The 18,166-nt window shown below is 43.4% G+C and overlaps 2 protein-coding genes across 5 annotated transcripts in view; one reads left to right on the top strand and one right to left on the bottom strand.

Annotated features, from left to right (window-relative positions):
• Window positions 1-1,075: 1,075 nt before the first annotated feature.
• purab (purine-rich element binding protein Ab) lies at window positions 1,076-7,711 on the bottom strand. The gene has a single exon (XM_034599078.1). It carries the CDS (start codon window positions 7,568-7,570, stop codon window positions 6,725-6,727), a length of 846 nt encoding a protein of 281 aa, XP_034454969.1. The 5' UTR covers window positions 7,571-7,711; the 3' UTR covers window positions 1,076-6,724.
• A 1,088-nt stretch (window positions 7,712-8,799) lies between these two features.
• The window catches only part of nrg2b (neuregulin 2b), a 56,465-nt gene continuing 47,098 nt past the window's right edge, over window positions 8,800-18,166 (top strand). For all 4 annotated transcript variants that reach the window (XM_034599075.1, XM_034599074.1, XM_034599073.1 and 1 more), the window contains exon 1: window positions 8,800-12,384. In XM_034599075.1, the coding sequence (XP_034454966.1) occupies window positions 11,973-12,384 (412 nt within the window). In that variant the 5' untranslated portion in view covers window positions 8,800-11,972. The remainder of the gene's footprint in view (window positions 12,385-18,166) is intronic.

Below are 18,166 nucleotides of genomic sequence, written 5' to 3'. Positions count from 1 at the left end.
ATTGGACCTTTCATTTTATTATTTTTGTTCAGCTTCCTCTGATTAAAAGTGAACAAGAGAACAATGTGTTTCTGAGATTTAAAAATTACCCCAGCTACCTTTTAATGGGGTCCAGACACTAGAGAAAATAGACAAGCCCAAAATGTACATAAATGTAATCTAATATTTGGTTCTCTTTTGATTTTAATTACATTTGTTAGATACAGCACAAGTGACTATAAAAAGGCCACACATTTAAAAACAAGGAACGACTATCCATGACAAATGAAACAGATAGATATCCTTAGAGAATGTTAACAAATAGAGTAGCTTCCATACTTATATATTCTTTCTACTCTGCTCTTGTGAGTGCATCAACTGAGGTTCTATTGAAATCGATGCGGTATGTGTCAGACCAGTCACTTCTTCAACCTTCTATTTTCACACAACCTCTGTAACTTATCTCGACCAAAAAGTGTTAGCCCAATTTGTTCCTCGGACTCAAAGTGTTTCTTACATCACTGCAACAAAACCTGCTTCTAATAATACTAATGTGTGGTGCCACTATTTGTATTGCTTTTGATAAACTGAACCTGTTGCCTCTGGCAGAATTAAGAAATCCTCACCTGGCTGATGATAGTTAATACTGTACTGTCCATAGTATATTCTTTCCTACCGTGGCAACAATATGGCAGTGTGTTTATTTTTTTCCACAAGGAAGTCAAGAGCAGATGTCAGGGAAAACTCTGATCTTTGTATCCATCGTCTGTAGTTACCCTCCTGTTATGTCTGTGTGAAGAAGCTTTCCATACACAGCTGAATGTGAATCACGTATTGTAAAACTTTAAATGACTGTGGCCAGTTAGCAGTCATGACAAATTTAGTTAAATCTAATTCCAGTCATATATATATTGCCTTAATACATAATAATCACTATACTTGTTCTGTGTATCAGAACAGCTTCAATTTACGTTAAGTAGAAATGGCTGTTGTGACAGTATGTAAGACATTTTAACGTTTTACCTTTTGAGCCCAGCCCTCCTATCTGTGTACCTGTATGCCTGTACAGTGTTGAGACAGTTGTGCAGAGACGGGCACATGTGGAATGACTTTATTGCGCGATTAGTCATTTATTCAGACAAGGCTCCCCAACATTAAAACAAAGAGCAATGTACAAAACAGCACACCTTTTTTGCCATCAACAGAAAATTTAATAAGGTAGCGAGAGTACATAACAGAAAGTAATGAAGTGTGAGGACGCGAGTTATGAAGACGTTGAGATGTATAGGATGAGCTTGATGTCAAAGCCAAAGTAAGCACCATCATCATCATGTAGTCAGGAAAGGCCATATTTCAGTAAGAAATATTCTAGAAGGGGTGAGGAGAGGTTAAACATGATATAGGAGGGTTGTTATCACAGTTTTCAGACATTTTTACCAACTAAAAAAAGAACAATATCGGTGTAGCACTACTTTATCATGCAATTTACTTTAGTAAACCTTCTGACACACAGACAAAATATACTTCAATAAGTAGAACTCAATACATCTCTGTCCAGCAATAGTCACAAAGCCTGTAATTTATACTCTTTGAATGTGAGATCCCTATCAAAAATAATATGCAGATTTTTATTTTCTTAATATATCTAAAGTGCAAGTATTCATTTTATTCAATGCTTTCTGTAAGTATAAAATACAAAGGAAAAAAAACAGCAATATGTTTTTTCCTGTTTACATGTTATATTTTTCTGAAAGGAGGAGCATCATATATAACAAACCATATATATATTTATATATATACACACACACGCACACACACACACGCCACAGATAAAATATTTTTGAAAGATACAACATATTATCTCATATGGGGATGGTAAAGGGATTTAGACCAAACTGTGACATGGGATATGTTCATTGTGCATTGACCCCACCCCTTGAAATCCAGGATCCATTTCCCAACATCTTCAAATCATCAGAAAGAAAGTCTTTATAACTATACACAACAGTAGCCTATACAGTCTGCAAACATGATGGACCCTTCTAGTTGGTGCGTGTGCAAACACAAGACATGCTGAATTAGCTTCTCTGTCAGTGGTTTGTGATGAGTCATATAGTGCTTAGCTTTTACCAGAGGCTGCGATTGGCTGTGTGATTAACAAGGGTCTCTGAATGGCCAATGAAAGACTACAACACTAAAACCAGAAACAGAGAAGATTTGGTTGTCTGGGACCCCTAAATGGAAGTTTTGTCTGTTTTCAGTCCGTACTTGTTTGGTAGAGGTGGGTGGTCACCACCCACATTTTATTTTTGTGGAAGTTTGCTGTTATAAGTTGTGAACATGTGGCTGTTTGAATGCAGTCATAAACATGGATAACCTCCCTCTTAAAGAAAGGAGGAACAAGCAGACGAAGCACCTGCAGCTGGGAGCCACCATAGCAACCTGACTCTGAGTACATGCAACAAGTGGCTACTGTTGCTATTGCACTGAATTATGTCTGCCATTTAATTTGTTATCTGTTTCCATTTATTGAAACATGCAAGGAATGGTCTGGTCACCTTGAGCAACAAAAATAACCTCTTTAAATAAACTTGACAAAATGAACACTGCAGCAAAAACAGACAAAAGGCAGGGCAACACCACGATTAAGGACTGCTACAATGGCAACCAATGTATAATAAATGACAACATTCTTGTCAATGCTTACAGCTTCAGTGCATCATCACCCCTATACGCTGAACTTAGCCAGAGCCACTGAGGACAGTACACAGCTGGACTACTGACGCTTCACATGGGAAACAAGATGAAAAACATCTGCCTACCATTTTGCATTTGAGTCCCAGAAATGGATGACAATGTGAGCACAACATGGCTGCAAGGTCACTGCAGGTTTTGCTGTGACACCGGGTGAGCTCTCATAAACTCAGAAATCAGATTTGATCACATTGTTTTTCGGCAGAATCACAAGTGCCCTCCTCCACCCAAAATGGATGAGTCATGTTTCATAACAGAATCATTCTACACTAAAACACGACTGATCCAGTAGCACCTGGCGACTAGTCTATAACCATACAACACAGCTTTTACTCTTTTTTTAAAAAGTGTGCGTGTCACAGAGTGAGGTATTCACAAAGTGAACTCTATGAGCAGGCTGAGGCTCTCCTTATATTTGGCCATTAGGGTGAGAGAAAGAGACAGGAAGTGTTATAATTCTGGTAGTCATATAGCATGACCCTCCTAGAGGCTGACATGGATTTAAGCTAAAGGTAGAATGCTCACAACAGTTTCCACACTCGTGCTGAACTCAAGACGAACTCAGAATGACCTCAGATGTGCTTGGCCAGGCACATAGTCATAGGTGGCTTGTACGTGAGTTTAATGGAAATGGGCTTTTTAACATTCACAGGGTAAAGTGAGGAAATATAATCTTCTGTGAAAGAGGAGAAAGAGATTTCCTGTTCCTCTCCAGAACTGAGAGCAGTCCTAACTGGGTCTGACTGTTGGCCGGGTCAGTAGGTCATGGTAGAATGCTGCTGTAAGCCCTTACAGTGCAGTGCCAGGCTTCATCAGGCCTTTCACCAACACTCAGAGACAAACCTGGGCCAAAACAAGTCTTGCGAAGAACAGATGGGATTTTCTGGAACATTTTTCTTCACTCTAATGCCACAGGCATGATCAGTCAAGCACAGATCAAGCACAGATCAAACACAGAACATTTTAGGGAAGGATTCAGTAAGATGTCTGTTACTTTCTTTGACCAGGTGTGCTTTGAGTATATCTGCTTCAGTCTAGCCTCAGATATCCAACATGTCGGAGAGAACCAGGCTACAACATAAATAGCCTTTTTCCAGCTGAGGCGTCTAAAGCTGTAGTCCATGCAGTCTGTGTTTCCCCTCCATGTCAGGTAGGTGGCACGCAACTCTAACAGGGCGTGTGACTTGGTTCAGTCATATAAGCCATTGTAGGCCAACCTGCTTTAAATAAAGCTGATAGGTGGAATAACCACTTAAAACATGTTGACTGTTAACTAGCACTTCAATGTAAGCCTAGAGGTCGATCAGGTCAAAAAGAGGGAATGGACTGCATTGCGTGTCTGAATGTAACATAACAGTTTTGCTGCATGGACAATGAAACAGGGCCTTTCTGTTACGCAGTGAATCCTGACAAGCGGACCTGAGATCATAGTCTGCCCGCATCAGAGAGGGACTGTAATCCTAGTTTTAAAAACAGCAACAGACTCCTCTGTCCTTTGGGTCTGCTGCAGCTAATCACTAGCTCAAGTGAAATCAAAGACAAGTCAAAGTCAAACTGAAGTTCACCTGTCCTGCAATCGGCAGTCCGAGGTAAGAGAGGGGTCGCACTCAGGCTCCAAACTCACAGTTTCCTTGCTTTTAATGAGAGGAGGCCTTGTGCAGTTCTAGACACCATTCAAAATACTTCAGAGGCCTCTCAGAGAGCAACAAGAGGCCTCAACAGGGGAAGGAGGGAGACGGTTTTCTCTGGAGTGACTCTGTAGGGGGACGTAAAACACCCAAGCTAGTCTATGCGCACTTAGAGACAGACAAGGCAGCCTACTGGTTTACAGAACGTGACAGGAAAGATACCTCACTACTAGTCTGACTCTTATTTCACTTTGAGCAGGTGCTTGAGAAGAAAGACTTCACATTTCGGAAATATAATGAAGATGCATCAACCTCATTGTCATGCTTTCAAATATCTACTGATCACATAGCCTATACATTTTTTCGTCTTTTAATAGTCTATACACATGATACAATGCCACGATTGGCACGTACACAATATTGCACACTAAGATGAAATGTCCTACACTAGTCAGTGGATTCCTCTCTGCCTGGGAGGGAGAAACCTGACACGTTTTGGACAACATAATGTGGAGAAAAGAACTTTGACGAAAAAAACGAGTATAAGAATAACAGTAATGCAAGAGTGACATATTCTGAACGGTGATACCCCGAAGGAGAGATCAAGGGGCTGTAGCACCATAAAGAGATAGATACTGCCTGGGCCCTACACTGCTAGGCCTCTACATCCACTGGACTGCACTCAGACTGACTGTATGGGACCGGCCGGCTGGCCTGCCTGGCTAGCTGACTGCCTGGCTCTTTGACAGCATCCATCTCAGCTCTGACAAAACCTCATCCAGCCGCTCCTGATTTAATTTTTTTGTTCTTGCTGTTTTTTTAAACATCATGGTGCATATGCTGTGCAAAGCCACCCGTAACATCTCCAGCTGAATCTCCACGCTGACAACCAGTGCTGCCATAGGCGGTAACATCCAAGGTTGCTTCCTGTTCTAGTGAGACTTATCTCGGCTCAGTGAGAGGCCACCCAGCCAGGTGTGCTGCTAGGGATTCTGGGCTCCAGGGTGCCATAACACAGTGAGGCCTCCACCCTTTTCCAAAGTGTACCAACACCAGCACCTCATCTCTCTGCGGGGCCTGCTCCAGCTTGGAGCTTTGTTTCCACCCTCTACCACTGTTGGCCTCCAAGCTCCCAGCAGCCTTCACCTTACTTTTGGTGTTGCCACCCATGCACCATGCACTGCAGGGGTGTAAATCCTGCAGCGATGGTGAGAATATATTTCTGCCTACATAACAGCACTCGTAAATGAAGACGTACAGCAGTCGAGGTCACAGACCATCCACGTGAGAACACGTAAACGAGTGGAGTGTATAAGGCACGGGTCGTAATGACGTCAGAGAGGATGCGTTGCCTCGCCGCGCTACGCTGACGCGTCTCTTTTTTTGTTTCCGCGACTTGCGATCCCACAAGTGGACCTTACCCTTTTGCATCCCCCAACCCCCAGAGGAAAAACAACAAAGTAAGAAAGAAACAACTTAACCCACAGAAAACGTGGGTATCTTAATAAGGATTTTTTTTTTTACAGCTGATTCACAAAATCATAATTAGTACATCTAAGTTAGCACTTTTTTTTTTTTCTTTAAGTTTACATGGACATGGTGCAAGAGGGTTGATATTCAATATAGTAGCTCAGAGATAAGGTGTATCCCATTTGATTTAGGCGCGCAAAATAGGCTATTTGATTTCGAGTCTCAACCTTTCCATAATGGCATGATAGAAATGCTTTAATTAGCCTACTACGTTTTAGGTCAAATTAAAGACTACAGCCTACTTCGCCAAACGTCTTATCAAAATATGAGCCTACACGCATGCTGACAGGTGTTTACAGGCCTGTAGTGCCTTCTGCAATTCATACACTTTGAGAGCGCTTTCATATTTATTCTGCGTACCTTTATAATAAACTATACATCTGATATCTGATTTTGGTTTCATAAAGTCCATAATATATTCTCTTTGTGCTGATGTCAAATATTCGTTCTACTGTCATTACAATAATAGACCTCTGGTTTCATTTTTGATTAAATTTTAGCATATTACCAGTTTGAAAACATTGAAACATTTTTTTTTCGAAATAGCTTTGATGTGTGCAAAATCTGTCGTTGATAGAGATATAAACACTCTGTTCATTGTCATTTAAATCAAGTAGGAAACAGTTCATATCTTACAGTTCAATCCTTGATAGCAGCGGCTTACTGTTACATGGGTGGTAAGTGGGGTGTCATCCAGTTAAATGAGCGAGGAAACAGCAGAGGTGCTGCTATGTCTGTGGAGGTTGTGTGTGTGGGGTGATTCCCTTGGAAATTCTCTTTCTATTTTACAGTTAAAAGTCAGTCGTTTCATCTCTGCTCTCCCAAAATCCACGTCAGTCGTCGTCGCCGTCGTCTCCACCGTGCGGGCCCTCTGGCAGCAGTTCGGAGGCCCGCTTCTCTCTACTCCTCTCCTGGATCTTCCTCATCTCATCCGCGTATTTACTGAAGGTGTTGCCGAATTTGGACCACACTTTGCTCGGAACCGTGATGGAGTTCCGGTACGTGGGCTTCACCTCGCTGACCCGCATGAAGACCCCGTACTTATTGGAGCCTACGTCAAAGAAGAAGCGCTTGTTGTCGACCGTGAGCGAGGTGCCCTCCGGCAGCTCCGCCGGCTCCTCGTCCACGCCATAGTCGTCGATTAGTTTAGCCAAAGCGTCGCGGAACTCGATGAGACCCTGAGCCGGCAGAGCGATGGTCTGGCCTTGCGCGCTTCCCAATCCGGGCCCCCGATTAACGGTCTGTCGGATCCTCAGGAACCGCCCCCTCTGGTTCTCTTTCAGATCCATGTAATATTTCCGATTCTCCCGGACCAGGAATTCGCTCTTGAGCGCCCGCCGGGGCTCATCCTGCACAATGTCCGGGTTGGACGGGCCCAGCTGAGCATAATGTTCGATAAAGTCCCCGAGATAATCGCGGAACTCCACGGCAACCGACATGGAGAGAGTGAGGCGGCTCTTGTTTCCCCCAGCCCCGACCTCGGCTATCTTTAGGAAGCGGCCTTTCACATTCTGCTTCACGTCAAGGTAGAAGCGCTTGTTCTGGATGTCGACGCGCTTGGAGGCTAGCTCCTCGGTGTCGTGCTGCAGCCGGGACATGGCGCCTGTCGCGCCCGGGGGCAACGAGCCGGGGCCTGCGGTGGGCCCACCGTGGTCACTGCCACTGTCTCTGTCCGCCATGATGCTGCCTCCCTGCTTTACCTTCCACCGTCTCCCTCTGCCTGCTGCAACCTCGACTGCCCGTCAAAGCACTCCGCCGCTCTATCGCGAGAGGAGAGGAGGATGAAAAAATGAAAGTAACTGTAGTTGGTGTTACTGTGCAGGCTGCGTTCAACACACCCGCGATGTTTCTGCAACGTTTTACAGAGTTCTCACTCGAGTCTTTGGTACAGCGGTATATTGCAAGTGAAAGTTAACCCCCACCCATGTGAGGGTAAAACACTGCAGTACTAACACCAACAGTCAACACAGACAGACAGACAGACAGACAGACAGACAGACAGACAGACAGAAAGATATAGATAGATAGATAGATAGATAGATAGATAGATAGATAGATAGATAGATAGATAGATAGATAGATATAGGTATATATATATTTATATATATAAAGATCACACCTGTCTGCACACTGTCTAAAGCCATTTAAGGACAGAAAAAGCATGAAGCGGTGGTTGTTGGTTTGAGTATTTCAGCACCATGGACAGTTGTTTGGGGGGTTTCAGCACCACGGACAGCGAACCTGGACAGTCCCCGTGGAAGGAGACGGGCAGCTGAGTGAGAACAGAACGTTCCTGAATGAACAGTGGATGACACACTGTGAAGTATCATACATCATTATCCTGTGATTGGACTTGATTGTGTGTCACTGTTCTTCAGTGGATAGCTATTGATGGTCTTGAAAATGTGAATTAGTAGAAAGTAGCAAAAAGCCAACTATCGAATTCAAAGAAAGACAAATTGTGAGGATTAAAGAGAAACTTTAGTCATTCAAAATAATAATATATCTGACTGTAAAACTTGGGTGAAGGTCATTAAGATAGAAGATGGTCGAATTTAGAGTATAGATTCTAGTATAAAACAGTTTTTTATTTTTGGAGATTTAAGTACTACGTGCTAAGTCTGGTGTGGGGTTAGTGTGTATCCTTAGTCATTTAAAAATGAATAAGATATGTTAAAAACAATTGTCATAAAAAAGCTAAACTTTTGATGATTCATCTTCCTCAAATCAGATGACTTGCTGCTTTTAAATATTGTTAACATATAAGTATATATAAATCTATAAATATATATATAAAATATTTTGTGGGTTTGGAAGTTTGAAAACCTCCCTTGTTTTTATAATCGAAATGAGTTGATTAACATAGAAAATAATAAGTAGATTAATTGATAGAAATAATGTTTTTATTCTGGCCTGTTTGTTTTCCATCATTTGTTTGTCTCATAAAATTATTTTTAAAGTTAGCGATTGAGCTGAATTGTGCTGTTAAAGGTCATTTCAGGTTGGAGAAATAGCAGCAGCAGCGTTCATGTGGCTGGAAGGGAGGGGCATGCCTCTAGTAGAAGAATGATGTGGCAGACTTGATAGATGTCGATGGGATAACTGCTTAGTGAGATTAGAGGGCTGTTGAATGTTACCCATAGCACTAGGCATAATCTGGGAAAGGAGCACAGCAATATATGCTTCAATTTTACAATTATTTATGTCTTGTTTGTAAAAAAAAAAAAAAAAAAGGTAATTCATTTCAAACTCAGAAGCATATACACCATTTTAACATAAATTAAAGCATTTAGCCATGAAGCCTTAAATTTGATCTGACTGAAAAGAAGGGCAAGAGAATGTGTGTTAATCTTGTATTGAAATTTGGCCATGTATTTATTTTTTGTTTTTGGCATGAGCCAACTCAGTTACATTGTGGTTTGAACAGATAAGTCTCTTTTTCAGAACCATGGACATCTGCCACAAAAATAGGTGGGATTTCAATTATGTCAATGAGCATTGCTGGTGATGGGAAAGATGAGGCTTAGGGAGTGCAAAGAATAGATTAGTGTACTAAGACACAAAACCATATGTCGACATATGATAAATGTAAAAGCAGCTGCTGTGACCTTGACAGAGTATTTTGGACCTCGGGAGTGCCATGTGACCTGATCAACACCCTACTTTAATGGTGCAATATCAAAAATAGTCCTTCTGATAATTCCTACAGGTTCTACCCGGTGAATCATGGAGGCATTTTGCGGCACTTCTCCTCTGGTCTGTCAGCAGGAATTGTTTTTTACTTCCCTTCACTTTGTTAACAGATGATTTGCTTTCAAGGCTAATTTGGAAATTCCTAAATTGTGTGGAAGGTACCTGAATGGGGGTCTCTAATGAATGCATGAGTGGTTGAAAGAATGAAGGAGCGTTGGATCGGTGAATGTGTGGTTAAGGGAAGGAGATGGAAAGAGGTGAGGGTGGTTCACCGGATGGGTCAGAGTTTCTGAAGGGCTGTGTTTGCCTCAAGAAATGCTGTGGTGATCCCGGAACTGGAGAAGCAACTTTAGCAATGTGCAACTATCATCATCTAATGTAAATCATGTATGTTTGATAGCATTTAGCACCAGGGGCAAAACACAGGACTGAAACTTACACTTCCAAGTAAAAGAGGTTGACTCTTTGGATTAGGATAACATTTGACTGTGAAGAATGATAAATGCAGTGAGGAGACAGACCTTCATTCCAGCAATTTGGTTTTGGCCCTCAGTCCACATGAGGTATCATGTGATTGGCCTGCCGGGACAGAGCACTAAACCTGTCAAGGCTTTCAGCACCATGGACAGAGACTAGTGTCTGATGAGACAGGGCTGATGGTGGAACTGGTGGATGAGGCCAGGGTGTGGGTGCACAGGGTCTTCTGTGATGAAATGGCCTCTTATACATTTTCTTTATCATCCCCGCCATCTACGGTGAAAAGACCTGTCCATGTGTCCCCTATATGACATTATATTTTATCCCTTTCTCAGGATGGACAATGAAGGCTTTCGACCTCTAGCGAAGGGCGCACAGCTCCTGACAGGGAGGGAAAGGCGAAGCTTATGAATGGCTTGATTGATGGACAGAGAGATGGAGGCAGGGACTGGTTTGGTGATGGTGGGAGGAGGGGATACTTGTGGTCACCATCAAAAAAGCCTCAGCATTTCTTGCAAAGCTCTCTTTTCATTGGTGGAGATGTATTAAAAAAAAGTGGGTTTATTAGCTGTAGCTGTGAGGGATTGGCAAAATGTTGGGGTAAAATGTGTTTCCACCATTACACCTGCTGATTAGGGTAACTGATGCTTCCACGTGTTGCCTGAGAGCCGTTCAACTGAACAGTATCCCCAGGCAACATTAGTGAACTGCAATAACTCGCATAGCAGTATGGAAAGGGTCTGGTTTGGGGTGTGCTCTTGCAGGGAGTGGATATATGTCTGGAGTCTGAAACTGCCTGCTCGCCTCGCCATGCTGAGGAATCCATTGAGAGAATTTCGCAGCGTTAGTCATCGCAACAACTATCCGCAGTGTGTGTAGTAGTCGCCTATAGCCTCTCTTGCACCTCTTGCATTGGAGATCCACAGTGGGCGCCTGTGCAGGGCTTGGCTACAGACGCACTCTCTGCTGCGTGTCTGTGCACTGCGTGCGTGATCCCTCTCGCACCCACCCGCAGAGGTTTAAACTCAGTCGGCCGGCATGCTCACACGCCGGTTGGGTCGGTGGTGGTGTGCAGGTGGGTGCCCGGGTCATTAGGGTGTTTGCGCAGGACGTGGCGAGCCGACGCCATTGACCGGGCAGGTGATGTTTGCTCACGTAAGTCGCTCGCGTTTGATGAGGGGCGCAGGGGACGCGGCCGGAGGGTGCGCGCTACTGTTGCATCGCCTCACCGGATAACCGCTGCTATCTCATCCTGTTCGTCTGTTCCGCCCCGGGGTTCTCTTCTTCTCTTTTTTTTTAAAATTTTGCATACAGACTAGCGGATTTGCAGGAGTAGGACTCTTTTGACCAACAGAAAAAAGTGGATAAAGGACCCGACCTTGCGTGTGCGTGGAGTGCGTATCGTTTCTTGTGACTTCCCTGTACGCGCAAGCTGCTTTTTCCCTTCCAGAGAGGCAATGCGCCCACCCATGCGATGCTAGCCTATTAGCTGGAGAGAGAGAGAGAGAGAGAGAGAGAGAGAGAGAGGGGGGGAGAGATAGAGAGAGAGGGAGAGAGAGAGAGATAGAGGTTTGAGCCTTGGATTCGAGAGGAGGCTAATTTACGAGTCTTGTTTTGCCTTTCAGGAAAAGGGGAGATAAGAGGGGGAGGGTGGTTGGTGAAGGAGAATGCAGCAATCACATTTTTAAGCATGCAGAAGCGGGCCGTTTCCGGTTCCTAGGCTGGTGTGTCCCCCCCATCCGAGGCCAGCAGCCGTATGGGGAAAGCAGCGGCAGACACAGATGGCATGGACACTTCCACAAGGTCTGCCGCTCTGCCCTGCCTGCTCTGCCGGAGCCCGTTCGCCGCCGTCTCTCTCTTCCAGCTCGCTCCGCCGCCCAGCAGCACTGCAGCACAGCACAGGCTGACGGCATGAGGCTTGATCCAGTACATTTCTCCATGCTGGTCATCGGGGTCTCCTTCGCCTGTTACGCCCCGAGTCTCAACTCCCTCCAGGACCAGGCGTACCGATCAACCGTGGTCATCGAGGGCGAGGTGCGCTCCTCCCCGGAGAACGTCTCCTCCCGGGAGCCCTACAGTGTGAATGTCAAAGTGCTGGACGTGTGGCCCGTCAACAGCGGCGGCCTCGAGAGGGAGCAGCTCGTGACCGTCGGGGACTTCGGTTCCGAGGCCCCGTGCACCACAGTGGAGAAGGACCACAGATATATCTTTTTCATGGACCCGACCGCCGAGCCCTTGGTATTCAAGGCATCGTACGCCCCTGTGGACGCCAGCGAGCCGGAGCCGAAGAAGGATGTGGACAGAGTGTTGTGCGAGGACTGCGGTAAGTTTAAGGCTTCTCTGTGATACCTGCCATACACTCACACCGCACTATAAGGGCCACTGGAGCTGCCATGGTGGTGTAAGGAGACAGCCACTGCTCTCTGGCTGCGCGTGCACGTGTGTAGTCTATACAGTGTGGCAGCGTGCATACACATATGCATGCGCGCGAGCGATTGACACCTCCTCCATAACCCGGTCACCCATAATGAAATGAGAAGCGTGGCAGAAAATGTGTGTGTGCATGTCGTGTGAATGGGAGTGTGTGAGGAGGAGGAGAGAGGCAGCTGAATATGTCAAATCTAAGTTAAAGTGGAGGTTAAGCTACAGCAGGTTCCCCCTGATGACCTGACAAGCATCCAGCACTGGTGAAACTCCACTGTAGCCTGGATTCCAGCAAGATCTGCATCATCACATCATTACACAGAGGGAGCCTGCATGTGGAGTCTTAAGGTGGAACACAGGCGAAGCTCAAGGCAGCAGTTCCCGTGTGTGTGTGCGTGCGCGTGTGTGTGTCAGAGAGAAAAGGAGAGGGTTAGTCCATAATGTGTCAGTATTAGATGTCAGATGTGCTGCTGCTTTATATCAGATTTTTTACTGAATCTTGACAGTACCAGTGTTGACTGCAGTGTCTGTGGGTGGTGGTAACAGTTCAAATCTCCCGACTTGTTGCCAATTTCCATCATGGATTTCTGGAACTTTTGTTCTTGCCTACACCAGAAACTCCTGTATCGCCTCCGGGTTTTTAAATTGCACAATTCTCTGAGATGAGACTATGCAGCAGCTGGACAGGTCAAAAATATCGTCTATATGTATTCCCTTCTTTCCTGACAGAGAAAAAGACCTGACCTGACCTCTTTTCTTTCCAAAGGTCTTTCAGAATCAGGGTCAACTCCTCATATGAACCATGCGCTTGGACACTGTGATTCGTGCCCATTGTATATTATTTAATCAGCTAATTGCAAAGGTTCCCAGATCTTTTACTTTACTCTCAAAATGACAACACTGACTTTTTGACCACTATTATCCACATCCTCTCCACCTGTATTCTCAGCATTTCAAGTGTTTCACTGCTTTCAAGACAATGTAACTGCATTTGTAGCATCTACAATGGCGTTAAGCGCCTGAGTGAAGAAGTACAGGAAGTACAAGCTTCCTCTGCTGCACAAATGAGAGAGTAATGAAATTTTAACTGTGTCAATGCATTTCTCATGTATAAACTAATACAATAGCCTCCCAGTCAAACAACTGGAGTTTATCCTGTTTGTAAAAAAATGTGAGGAGAAGAACCCTTTGAAACTATGTGATAATAAAAGCCCAAAGCTCATATTTCATTTTTTAACATTTCAAATCAACATCATTTCCACCTGCAAGTCAACAGTGTCAAGAAAGCATCATATCCTTTGAAGAAACAACTCAGACGTCTTAGCAAAGGGCTCATCCAGCATTTGAGCTACCGGTGTGATCTATTTTTACCTCTGTGACATGCTAAAATTATCAAGTCATTTATTTATGACAGTGCTGTTGCAATCAGGCTACAGTTTAAAACACATTTACCAGGCAGGGATATGAGTTCAGCAGAGGAGATACCCACAATCTGAACTGATTTATTCCACATTCACATCTCTCACACACAGAGATGCAGGGAGAAACACAACCTAATTAGACACTTCAGAATTCGGCTTAACGTGTGATGTGGCAACCAGAGGCCTCTGAAATGCCCACAGCATCATGATAACACCATTGTCTCTTTCTATAATCCAATGTCTAATCTAATCTAATGTCCAGATATAGTCATGATGTTAAAGTAACACTTCTCCCAAATGAATACTTTTCTTCATGTAGTTCTGCTACGCTGAAGTTGAGTAGGTTTAGTAGGTTTTAGTAACAAAAGCAAACCAATATCAAAGCATTTTAGCTCTCTTTGCATAATGTACAGCTTCATGTATTAACTTATATGTTTAGAACATGTCAGACACATAAATGTTCAGTAAAGTCTTATAAAACAACCAACTGTTTATGACCCAAGACTCCTGCTGAGCTGTCACTTACTCTCTGTTTCTTCTCATTGGGTGGATACAGTCTGAGTGAATGAGCAATGACCTAGTAGGAATCCTGGCCAGTGAAGAGTATAATTTAAGGCAGAAGTAACTGCCGCACACAGATTGGCTGGCAAGGGGTGTGTCAGCAGACACACACCCTGAGCCGAGCCAATTGAAAACCAAATTTAACACAGCCAGCCAATCACATCCAAGCTGTTGGAAAACCCACCCCTGTACACACCCCTACTAATGGTTATCAAGTGTATCATGTTCTAGTGGTCTCTTTGGCTTCAGTTACATCTGATCTATTTCTTCAATGTCATAAAAAGCTGTGTTTGGGTTGTGTTCAGTGTACATATTATAAGCTGAGAGTAGCTTAGTTTTTCTTCGAAAAATGTCCACCTTTTTTAAGACTGTCAACAGCAAAATGTCATTTAAATGTTACTTAAAGTTGTTGTGGTATGGAAATACTGTGGTAGTCTATGTGTAGTGCTGGCAAATGAATGGGGAAATAAGAGATGCTGATGTTAAACATTCTTCATGCACAACCCAGCAGAGCTTTACAAACTTATCTGGCTTTATTTCACAGTTTGCTTTCTACTTACTGGTATATATATATATATCCCAACATTTTGAACTTGTAATTTAAAGTAGGAAGTAGTAGCCCTTAAGACAGTATTTAATCAATCAATTAAATTTTATTTGTATAGCCCATATTCACAACGGGGGGAACGTAGAAACCTCAGCGAGAGCCAGATGTGAGGGATCCCTCTCCCAGGACAGACAGAAGTGCAATAGATGCTGCGTGGAGCACACATACGATTACAATATTTACGGCATTGATAAGAAGAAACACCTTTTAGCATAATGAAAAGGTGTGTCAATGTTTAAATTACTTATACATAGGAAATGTCTCATAGAAATGAAGGGAGCAGCAATCACAATTGAAATGGAGGTTCCACCACCACGATGCACAATCCACCATCACGATCCATCACCACTGTCCACGATCATGATCCACGATCCACAATCAACCATCACGATCCACGATCAGCTTCCGCCATGATCACGTTCCACTATCACGATGTCTGATTCAAGATCCACCGTCATGATCTATGGTCCTCGATCACTATCTACGACCCACCATTATTATTACCACTTCCTTTGTTTATTCTGGTAAAAAATGAGTACAGCTTTACTAACGCTACCATTAGTTAGTCAGTTGTACTAGATTTGTTAAGTGTTCATTTGAATTGGTATAAACAACTAAAGAGAAGCTGCTATAGTTGTGCAACTTGCTTGTTATTTTTTCTATCAGCTCCTGTCTGACTTGCTGAATTTCTGATGAAGACCTTTTCTTGATATTTCTGGGCCGAAGGAAATCAGTATTGTTCACAGTGACACAGGAAATAAAGCAACGTATTGTTGCTGTTTGAGACTGTTTTAGACAACAGATTATTAGTTCACTGTCTTGAGGTTTAATAAAGACTTGTTCCTAGTAAATATTGACATTTACAGTAAGCTACAGTTGTGCTAAGTTTGAAAAACAGACCTGCTACTGTGAGTGAAATTATGAGACAGTAAATCTTTTTCGCACTATAAAAGATAGCAGAGCTAGTTTCCATCTTCCAAAAGCAAAGCCAATGTTGATTAAATGGTGACAGTGGCCAGGTTCCCTCTTACTGTTTATGTTATTGAGTTGGCCGTAGCTGCTCCAATATCTCCATCCCCCAACCCACGCCTCTGACCACAACACAAGACTCAGCTCTTGTGGGGCATATTTAATGGCAGCTGATGCATCTCATCAGATGTGATTTAAGTAAAGCGATGAAGTAGTTATGTTTTAACCAGCATTCAAGCTGATAAGAGTTGAGTAGTATTTATCTACTGAGCTCAACTGTCTTTCACTGCATTCCCTCATTACTCCCTTCCTGTTTAACTCTGAGAGAATGTTAATACTACATCATTCTGATGTGAACCACAATGTTTAACTGTCTATGTCACAAACCTATTTCTGACACTTCCCGAACCCGTTTCAAAGTAAAAGCACTCCAGCGTTTCTCTTTTTGAATCCATTCATTTGTTCTGACGGGGCTTTGATATCACAACAACGAAAGATGCACGTCTTCATACCGTATAGTCCTGGTGTTTAGTTTAGTACATAATTCGACTTGTATTGAAGGAAATGCAGCAGATAAACCAGCAGCTCCAGTAGCATGTGTGAACCACAGACAAACCGACACACAGCTGATCTGCGGTGCAACTGCAGCCTGTGAGACCAGAGAGTTGGGGGATCAACAGTGACCACTGCTCTAGTTTAAACCAGTGCATGCATGCTGAGTGGTCAGCGGACACGTGAAATCTGTTTCAGGCGTGTTAGTATCAACAGGGATTAAAATGCTAGAGCCAAAACGCTCTGTGGAAAAATATTATTTCAGTTAAAAAAAGCCGTTTTCAAACAAAAACGTAATAATATGGATGTAGTCAAAGTGTGTTGACTGCTCAAACATACTTAAAGGATAAGACAATAAAGGATTCTTCTTCTTCTTCTTCTTCTTCTTCTTCTTCTTCTTCTTCTCTGTTAAAAAGTATCAAAATCTTACATCCCAGAATAACATAGGTCTTCTCTGATCATTGCTGGCATGCCTTTTGAGATACAGTACATTGACAGTTTCTTCCTAAAATAACTTTATCTGATGCCCAAACATGCTCCTGTCACTGATGCTGTGTGTCGTGCTGCATACTTCAGCTCTCATGCTCTCTTTCTCCCTCTCTCTCTCTCTGTTCTGCTGTAGGTGACTGTAGCTGAAACATGTAGTTCAACTTACACCCGGCCGCCTGTCAGTCAGCCAGCCACACAGAGAATGAGAGAAACACAGACATAGAGAGAAAGCAGGAGTGATCGATCTTTAGCCTTGAGATTAGGAATAGATGCTGCCCTAACGCATACTGTAAAACTTCCAGTAATAGCCGGGGCCTTTTTTCACCTCATTGAGTTCTAGGATAGTTTTATTGTATCTAGAAAGTCTAAAAATGGATTTACTGCTATTCGGCAAAACACTCTTGTGTTACCTCCCTCTAATTTAAAATGATCTTGCTTTTTGTGCAGGTTTCTCTAGCAGCAGTACAAAAATAGCTCAACATATTAGGATTTTTCCCCCCCAAGTGAGTTTTGGACGATCAGCATCAATCCTATATCAGACTGGAACTGGCTGCAGGCTAACAATGTAAGGTGGTTCGCCTTACTCAGCATGAAGACTGAAAGCAATGGGGAGTTCCTAGCTCAAAGTCAAGAGTTCAAAAACTTACCGTCCAACCGCTCTAAAGCTCACTGATTGTTAGACTGTATCTCCTTTGTGCAACCCTTATATTCTGTCAACAGTTTGTTTATTATATTTATTCCGTTTTGGAATGGGCTCTTTGCTTGGCCTGTGGCAATGCTGGTTGCAGCTTTCTATCTGAAACTGTAAAAGTGACCTGCAGTAATTGAGCCTGAAGCTTCACCACCACTGCTGCACAAAGGGATGTTCACCTGTTATTTCAAAATGCAGTGAAGCTCGACTCAGTATGCAGAACCTCGAACTGCAGAATCGGTTGTCGTTGCCGTGAATATGCGGTTGTCGTCCCTTACATTGATGAGTGCGAGCACCAAATTTGACACAGCACTGTCTTGGGCTACCAACAAGTGTGAAGTTGATAAGATGAACAGTTCTTAAGATATGCGTTACACAGATAGACAGAAAG

This window comes from Hippoglossus hippoglossus, chromosome 10 (genome assembly GCF_009819705.1).
Source record: "Hippoglossus hippoglossus isolate fHipHip1 chromosome 10, fHipHip1.pri, whole genome shotgun sequence".
Lineage (NCBI taxonomy): Eukaryota > Metazoa > Chordata > Actinopteri > Pleuronectiformes > Pleuronectidae > Hippoglossus > Hippoglossus hippoglossus.
The sequence above is the reverse complement of the archived record's forward strand: the minus strand, read 5'-3'. Positions and strand labels throughout refer to the sequence as shown.

Coding starts and splice junctions, on each gene's coding strand:
- purab (XM_034599078.1), bottom strand. CDS start 7,570: ATGGCGGACAGAGACAGTGGCAGTGACCACGGTGGGCCCACCGCAGGC.